This window comes from Eptatretus burgeri, chromosome 9, assembly GCF_056783735.1.
Source record: "Eptatretus burgeri isolate ZD-2024b chromosome 9, Ebu_testis_v1, whole genome shotgun sequence".
Classification (NCBI taxonomy): Eukaryota; Metazoa; Chordata; class Myxini; order Myxiniformes; family Myxinidae; genus Eptatretus; species Eptatretus burgeri.
This window is the reverse complement of record NC_140969.1, coordinates 29,872,421-29,882,117: the sequence shown is the minus strand read 5'-3', so window position 1 is coordinate 29,882,117 and position 9,697 is coordinate 29,872,421. Positions and strand designations below refer to the sequence as shown.

Genomic DNA, 9,697 nt, shown 5'->3' with positions numbered 1-9,697 from the left:
GATTTTGAGGAGGGAGAGAGGTTTGAGAGTTCAGACTTGAGATGAGAAAGATGTTGTTTTCTGGCTCTCCTGAGGGTAGCTACACACTTGTTCCGAGCTTTGTGGAAAGAACTGAGATTGCCCTCAGTTGGGTTTGCTTTCCATGAGGCAAAGGCAAGTTGTTTCAGGACAACTGCCTCGCCACAAGCTTCAGTAAACCAAGGGCGGGAGGAAGGGTAAGACAACTGAACACGAGAGGGGATAAATCTGTGCATGAGGGAGAGCAAGTTTCTTTGAAAGAATTCCCAGGATGAGTTGATGTTTGAGAAAGTAGTGATAGGAGACCAGTCTGTAAGTTTGATGGCTGCTCGGAGACCCTGCCAGTCGGCTTGAGTGAAATGCCAGACTCGACGGCGGTGAGGTGGTTCTCTGATAACAGCCAGAGAGATGTCCACTTTAATAAGGACGTGGTCAGAAGAACCAATTGGAGCGAAGGAAGAGCAGCAGATATTGTCAGGGAAATTTGTCAAAATCAGATCCAGAAGAGATGGAGTACCATTGGTTGAGATCCGGGTCGGGAAGTTGACCGATTGAGTCAGTCCCAATGAGTCACAGAAAGCTTTTGCTGATGTCCCATGGCAGGTGAGAGAGGTACCCACACCTAGCCAACTGGCGTGATGACAATTGAAGTCGCCACATAAGAGGAAGAGAGATTCCAGTTTACAAGGGATGGCACAAACATTGAATCACCCTGCATGTGAAACACTGGCATGACAGTTTATTGCTGGGAATGGATTCAAACCCAGGCTAGACATCTTAAAGGATAGTGTACATCAGACCAGTGGTTCCCAAACTTTTATCCACAACCCAAAATTTGAAATCGCATTCGCCTCGTGACCCAAATGGTATCGTACCTACAATATAAATTGTCGGAGAAAACACTTTCAACATGAAAAACACTGAAAAAAACGGGAATTTGAGGGGTTTTTTTTCCAGGTTCGGGTCACGATCCTGGGTTTAGGAACCCCTGTTGTAGACCATCCTGCCAGTCCATTGAGGGATTAATATTCTTTTATAGCGCCATCTTCCCCTGCCAAGATGTCTCATGACATGCTTCTAATGCTTTGATGACTTTCTGGTAATCCATGTCGAAGTGATTTGTTTGTTGGGTTCAAACAATTGCCGGTTGTTGGGAGTGACTCGGGACTATGGTGAGAATGGTTCGGAATCTTTCAATTAAAGTATGACGTCTCACCTATTGAATGGAGATAGGAATTACCGTTGAATGTTTGTGGATGAATCATTGCAATTGTCATTCTTCTCCAAACACCCACTCAGTGGGTTTCCTGTAAAGGTCAATCTGATAGTTGCCTTTGACCCACCAGTCGGAAATGGTCATTGTGTGATGAAACCTCCCACTTGATTGCAGTCTACAAAAGAACATCACCTTTGGAAGAAATTAATGTTGACAAATGCTTTGCTATAATTGGCTTTTAAACTTTACTTTCACATCAAGCCTCATGGACATGCCTGACTTTGAGCATATTTAAGCACAGAATGCAACATTGCAATTTATTTTGTTTGCATCTCAACAGAGATAATTCAGCAGAAAGACTTGGAAACCTGAAGAATGGAATCAAGGACATCCAGAAGCACAAGTATTGTACTTTATTTATAAATACCATTTAGAGTGATGAAATAGTTCACGAGTTTCAATTTTAAACAAAGTTCAACTGCAAAAAGTTTGGATATATAAAACTTCCAAGGGAAAAAATGGAAAAGGGGTTGGTAGGCATATTAGAGGGTTTGAGAAAGTCTTCAGAGTATAGTCATGGTGTATATGTGCGTCGAACGTATTCCAACATCTTTCTCCCTCCCTCCCTTCTCCCCCATCTCTCTGCCGCACACCATCATGTGCCCACCATATGTAATGCTGTTACAACCGCAATTACACTTATCTGATCGCACGTGGGATTACATCGGATAGTGTCTACTTTTATTGAGAGTAATCCATTATCCTTTGATCATATCGAAGCATTTTGAGTCGTTTTTGGCTTATGGGTTACATCAATTGTTTTGTTTGATTGCCTCTGCCTTGAAAGGTGGATGAAAGGTTTGGTGTCTGGCAAGGATGAATTGATTCGATTTAAGGTGAAGATCCGGCTCTGGTTACTTGAATTTTTTAATGATTCTTGACCACTGAGAGACAAGGCCAAAAACGATATATAGCACAATATCTCAAATAGTTATGGACGGTTTTCGACAAAACTGGGTGGGTGAGTTGACTTGGAGACAAGAACAAGGTGATTCCATTTTGGTAAAGGTCCGGTGCACATATATATATATATATATATATATATATATATATATATATATATATATATATATATATATATATATATATATATATATATATATATATATATTACACCAAGACATCACCTCCAAACTAGGAGCCATCCAAATGTTCCTCAAGCCTTTGCAGACTGAGATTAAAGCCTATGGTCACAAATTTATGCACATGACGTAATTGGTGTAATTTATTTACATGACGTCATCGTCGTGTCATAGAGTCAGCGTGCTTCTTTTGTTGAATTTAATGTTCCTGGCTGCAAACCTCCTGACTGGTGATCAGCAGGGCAGAGACAATGTGCTCGCATAGCAGGTGACACTTGTTGCTGACAGGTCATGCAGCAATTGCTGTGATGGGACTCGATCTGTGACCGACTGCATCATCAAATTTGGGGGTTCGATTCAGTTATATTAATGAGCCAAATATGGTCACAAATAACAATTGCAGTACGTTGTCCTGATGAGCCCACAACAAGGGTGAAATCTAGATCGACATCTCTGCTTTCATCTATTTGTGACCATAGGCTTTAATCTCAGTCTGCAAAGGCTTCAGGACCATATGGATGCCTCCTCGTTTGGAGGTGATGTGTTGGTGTAATTTATGCACGTGACGTCATCATCGTGTCAGAGTCAGCCTGCTTCTTTCGTGGAATATATATATATATATATATATATATATATATATATATATATATATATATATATATATATATATATATATATTGCACCAGGAGATGATTGTATAATCAATTGAGATCATTAAAGAAGGGGGAGATGAACTGGTTAAGATTTTGGCATTAGTTTTGCAGACTACAAAGCAAAACAAAGTACCAAATGATTGCAACAATACCACAATAAATACTTCTTCACAAGAAAAGAGGGAAAGAAGACTTCAGAAATTACAGACTAACTATCTTCCTGCCTGTTGTCTTCAAAATCTTTGCTAAAGTACAAACAGTCTGTCAATGAAAAAAAAATGTAGACTGTCTAACTGACGACAAACAGAATTTGGGATTGCATTTGATACCATGGACCATCTGCAAACACTAAGAAAATTTGTTCAATTTTGCAATGAATATATGATCCCACGATGCATGGGATTCGTTAAATATGGGAAGTATTCGGCTGTGTTTAAAAAAAAAGGTTTTGGATGCATCAAGGAACAAAGCATTAAGAAAAAGTAGTGTGAGCAAATGAATGCAATTTACAAAATGGCAACATCGACAATAAAGCCCTACAAAGACAAGAAATAAATGATCATGACTGAGCAAGGTGATCTCCAAAGAGGTACAAAATCAACAAAGATCTTTAAGACTTCACTTTTCCACCGCATTTCTCACTCAATCTGCTGAACTGCAACCATGAGATGACCAACTTCAATACCAGGTCGTTTCTCCCAGCTGTATTATCTTGGAGCCCTCATTCTTTAAACCCATCTGATATTACAGTAACCACGAATCTCTCAAGTCGTCGTCTCGTTCTGTTAAAGCAATTCCATAGCAAAGCACTTGCACCTGGTGTAAGTGCAAGCAACTCAAATGTATAGAAACATTCAACTGACTTATTGACAGCAATTGTGCAGACAAATTATGAAATGTCAAAGCTACAAGAACCTTACTATGGAGTAGGACAGCCTCCCACATTATAAATTTTCAAAGACCCATCTGTGTGTTTCACCCTCATTTGGATGGAGTAATAAATTATCTCTCACCTAATTAATTGCCACCATCTGCGACTTGGATTTTATGGTTAGAGAGATCATAAACCCAAAGAGCCATCACTTGATTGTATACAGTTCAACCCTAAAGCAGCCTATTTCAGTCCAATGTAAGTCAAAGGCCTCCCACATCTCATTTTGATGGTTTCTCTGAAAACTCACAACATTGAAGTTAGAAACACATGATGTGTGGTTTATTCTCCAAGATTACCTACGATCCACCGATTAGCAGCAATACCGGTCTAATAGTTAAGTGGTTGGTAGCAGACCCTTTGAGTTACTTGAATTTCTACCAGGTAACAATATTTAGCTCTGGAACTGCTCAGGTTGTTTGGGAAGGTGACGAGCTTGCTTGTGTGGAGCTCTTTTTGAGTCAAATTCTCATGATATTCCCAGTTTAATCGTCTATTATCAAAGCTACGTCAAGCCAAAGATGCTTGATTGCTTCTGCCAATAATGTAAAGTGAGAGTTGCAATTTTGTTCATATTCATATATCGACACACACGCACGCACACACGTCCAGTCGGAAATTTAAGATGTGATAACAAAATAAACAAGAAAAAGAGCAATCAAAGTTTGCAGAACCTCATCAGGACTTGTTTTGTGTGGAGTATTTTGTGTGGTGTTTGTGTACTGGTGTGTTACGTAATTAATAATAAACATAACTAGAACTGCCACTTTATAACTACTGGCAGTGATGATCGGGTACCAAGATGTCCCACTTCGTTACAACCCTCCTTTGATCGGACACTTGACCCTGACTCAGGACGTTTATTATTATTATTCAATTAAATTCAGAATGGGTCCGGGAGAATAGAGTAGAGGGTTCCGCCATCTCAACACTTGCTCTCAGGTTGAAGGCAAAGAGCTTAGCTAAGGATGACATCGGGGACTTCATGGTCAGCCCGTCGTGGGCCCACAGGTTCATAGGATGCCATCAGCTGTTGGTTCGACGCCACACACATCTCCCAGCATCTACACTATGATATGGCTGATAAGACGTGCTCCCAGTCCAACATCATTAGGCTTCACCGAGAGCAAGAATATCCCCTCAGCAAGATTGGGAATGCCGACCAAACCCCTTTTACCTTCGACATACCGAGAGGGACCACCGTCACAGTGAAGGGGAGCGGAATGTGATGATCAACATGACTGGACACGAAAAGGACCAATTCACCATCATGCTTGCCTGTACCGCAGACGGTGGCAAGCTTCCCCCCTTTGTCGTGTTGAAAAAGAAGACACTGCCAAAAGACAAGTTTCCAGCCAGCGTCATTGTTCGTGCACAGAAGGGGTGGATAGATGAGGGACTGATCCAGGACTGGGTGCACACGGTCTGGAGTAGTAGGCCGGATGGCAGTCTCTCCCGATGACAGAGCATGCTAGTCCTGGGTGCATTCAAATGTCACAAGACCGATGACACCAAAGCAATGCGCCGTCGGACCAACACCAATCTCGTCGTCATCCTTGTTGGGATGACATTGCTCCTGCAGCCCCTCGATGTGTCCATCAACAAGCCGTTCAAGGACGGGCTATGTCGCTGCTGGTCCGACTGGATAATGAGTGGGGAGAAGACCTACACCAACAGTGGGAGGATGAGAAAGGTCGACCTTCCAATGATCTGTGACTGGATCGTCAAGGTGTGGGAGGAGATACCATTTCTGGATTCAAGATATATTCTGGATTCAAGATGCATACGTTTCTGGATACGTCATCAAGAGAGCATTTCTGAAATGCTGCATCTCCAAGAACATGGAAGGCACAGAGGACGACATCGTTTGGGAGGAGGAGGCAGCAAATGACGGTGACAGCGATGCGGACAGCAGCAGGGACTTGCTCTACCCTGATTCAGACAAGGAGTTACGTGCAGTCACGAGGAAAGCATTGACGAGGATTTGCTCGAGTTTACCTGAAAAGCTTCATCAAACCCAAACAGCCCTTTTCAGGGCCACAAATCCACAAGAAATATGTATGATACTGGTAAGAATCCATTTTCTTCCTTTTTCTAGTAACAAAAAAAATCCTTTTGTAATATTAAAAAAAGAAAGAAAAATAAAAACTTCTTGGTATTCTCTCCTCTCTTCAACTTTTTGAAAATGATAATAAGACTGTGAGACAAAATTAAGTGGACATGGGAGTAAGCATGTTGATACCTCCGTCACATTGTTCCGAACAAAATTAATGTACAAAGGTATTTAGATCTAGATCAGAAAATAAAATGATCAATATATTCATTTCTTTTGAGGATGAAAAACATGGGTGCGGTTAATACACCGGAAAAGTTTTTCTTTTTTGAGCGTGAAAAACAGGGGTGCGGTTAATACACCAGAAAATATGTATATATTGGAGACGATATAAAATATGTATATCGTGAGTGTTCTTGATATTAACGAGCAAATATATAGAAGTGTATTTTTATATGAACCTGTGAATATATTGGAGAAGTGTACTTTTATATGAACTCGCAAATATATAGGTGTACTTTTATGTGGCCTTGCAAATATATAGGAGAAGTGTACTTTTATATGAACTTGCAAATATATAGAAGTGTACTTTTATATATGAATTTGCAAATATATCGGAGACGTGTACTTTTGTATAAACTCGAGAATATATAGAAGTGTATTTTACATGAACAAGCAAATATATAGAAGTATACATTTTATATATGAATTTATATGTATTTACATGAACTAGCATATATTTTATATATGAATTAGCAAATATAAAGGAGTGTACTTTTACATATGAATTCACGACTATAAAGGAGAAGTGTACTTTTATATATGAATTCACGACTATAAAGGAGAAGTGTACTTTTATATATGAATTCACGACTATAAAGGAGAAGTGTACTTTTATGTATGAATTCATGACTATGAAGGAGAAGTGTACTTTTATATATGAATTCACGACTATAAAGGAGAAGTGTACTTTTATATATGAATTCACGACTATAAAGGAGAAGTGTACTTTTATATATGAATTCACGACTATAAAAGAGAAGTGTACTTTTATATATGAATTCACGACTATAAAGGAGAAGTGTACTTTTATTTATGAATTCATGACTATAAAGGAGAAGTGTACTTTTATATGAACTAGAGAATATATAGGAGACATGTACTTTTATCTGAACTAGCAAATATATAAAAGTGTACTTTTATATATGAATTAACAACTATAAAGGAGAAGTGTACTTTTATATATGAATTCACGACTATAAAGGAGAAGTGTACTTTTATATGAATTAGCGAATATATAGGAGAAGTGTACTTTTATATAAATGAGCGAATATATCAGAGAAGTGTATTGTCGTATCCAAAGGGTTAGCCCCTACCTGGACGGATGGCCAAACAGTTCTCTCTTGGAGGCTTACAGCCGAGATTCTCGGAGATAATGGCGCGCATGAAGGAAATAACGGTAAAGGACGGAGGAACATGGGTTGTACTCGAACCCACTACAGACACACAGACACAAACAACTTAAATAAATCATGATTTAATAACCAGAAAAGCAAAAGTAATAATGGAACAAATCAAGACGCGAGGTAACCTAAATCTAAATCAAATTTTGAGGCGCCTCCACACAGACTCAAATACAAACACGAGAACAGAATAAAACAAAGAAAAATCCCTCCTTTCTTTCGGCACTTAGCTTCGGGTCCAGGGGATTGTCTCAGTAGCTTGAAAGTCACCAAACTGCTTCATTATTGTGCAGGAGGACGTGCCCAAAATGGTGACGAACCACTCTCTGGGCAGGGAACGTATGTGAGATAATTTGTGAGACAGTATTCAATGCCAGGGCTCACCAACCGCCATGCATTCTCTTCGTCGAACGTTCTTACCGACGTCGATCTTCTGCTTCGCAGAATGGCACCATCTCTTTCCCCCAATGGCTCAACACGAGGCTTTGGTGCTGCTCCCACACGCGGGCAAACTCACCTCAGCACGAACACAAGAATCGTGCGGTCTTCTTCATGCGTTGAAGGAAAGCCAGCCGTAATACCCTGCTCTTTCGACCACTGATCCTGCCTGTCTCACTTCTGTCCTGCTTAGAGCCTTCGTCTCCGACTGCGTCTCACTCCTCCTGCAATGACCTGCTTCCCCATTCTCTTGCTAAGATGTGCTCTGTTTTCTCTGATCACGTCCCTCACACCCAACTCCACTCATCCGTTCGCTTCTGAGATCCCTTCGACGTCCACGCCTATCAATCTTCCACCTCCGGGGGCGTGGTTTCACCAGCCATCACCCTTGGTAGCGGAGCTTCTTGCCTGATTGGTCATGCAGCTCGATTGTAATGGTTGTTGTGGTTATAAAAACGTAATTCTTTCATTGCTGGTTTGTAATACAAAAATATAAGGAAGCATCACAGGTGGCAATTACATACTGGGGGAAATTAGCCTTAATCCTTATCTAATTAACACTGCACCACCCCCTGTGTGGTGAGAAGTAACACTTAAGCTCAGTTTCCCTACTGAGTTTACATCAAGATGTCTCCTACATGTCTTCAGGCCGAGCAACTCTATACGATCCTATCTTTCCTATCCATCCATCCATTGTGACCAGACTTGGTGCAGACCATTGGTGTTGCCTAAGCAGTCACCTTGGCGAATGGGCACAATTCTGGAGGGGTCGCCACTCCGACACAGGATACCAGAAAGCTGGCACTTATTTTGCAGACCTCAAAAAGATGGCATGCAGAGTCAACTCCACCTGGTAATAATTCAACAGCCAAATGGAATTTGAACTCAGGATCCTAGGATCCCAAGCCCACCACACGAACCATTAAGCCAACACCAGGCATTTTCCTATGAAATTCCCACATCGACCCCACAAACATAGCAGTATTTTTTACATGAATTCGCAAATATATGGAAGTGTATTTTTACATGAACTAGCAAATATAAAGGAGAACTGTACTTTGATATGGCCAAACTAATATACAGAAGTGTTTTTACATAAAGTAATGAATATATAAGAGAATTGTAGTTTTATATGTGTAGGAAGAGTGTATTTTATATGAACTCACAAATGTAGAGGAGAAGTGTTCTTTTATGTGAACAAGCGAATACATAGAAGTATACTTTTATATGAACTATTGAACATGTATGAGAAGTGTACTTTTATATGAACTATTCAATATGTATGAGAAGTGTACTTTTATATGAAGGAATATATAGAAGTAATTTTATATTAACGAATATGTAGAAGTAATTTTGTACAAACTTGTGAATATATATATATATATATATATATATATATATATATATATATATATATATATATATATATATATATATATATATGTGTAATTTTATATGAACTTGTGAATATATAGGAAACGTAATTTTATATGAACTTGCGAATATATAGGAAACGTAATTTTATATGAACTTGCGAATATATAGGAAACGTAATTTTATATGAACTTGCGAATATATAGGAAAAACGTAATTTTATATGAACTTGCGAATACATAGGAAACGTGTAATTTTATATGAACTTGCGAATATAAAGGAAACATGTAATTTTATATGAACTTGCGAATATATAGGAAACGTGTAATTTTATATGAACTTGCGAATATATAGGAAACGTGTAATTTTATATGAACTTGCAAATATAATGAAGAACTGCACTTTTATA

At 39.3% G+C, this 9,697-nt stretch overlaps 1 protein-coding gene across 1 annotated transcript in view; it reads left to right on the top strand.

Annotated features, from left to right (window-relative positions):
- LOC147019819 (cGMP-dependent protein kinase 1-like) overlaps positions 1 to 9,697 on the top strand; it is a 156,310-nt gene that overhangs the window by 138,359 nt on the left and 8,254 nt on the right. The window contains exon 18 of the mRNA XM_085893767.1: positions 1,496 to 1,637. Within this exon, the coding sequence (XP_085749893.1) occupies positions 1,496 to 1,637 (142 nt within the window). The remainder of the gene's footprint in view (positions 1 to 1,495; positions 1,638 to 9,697) is intronic.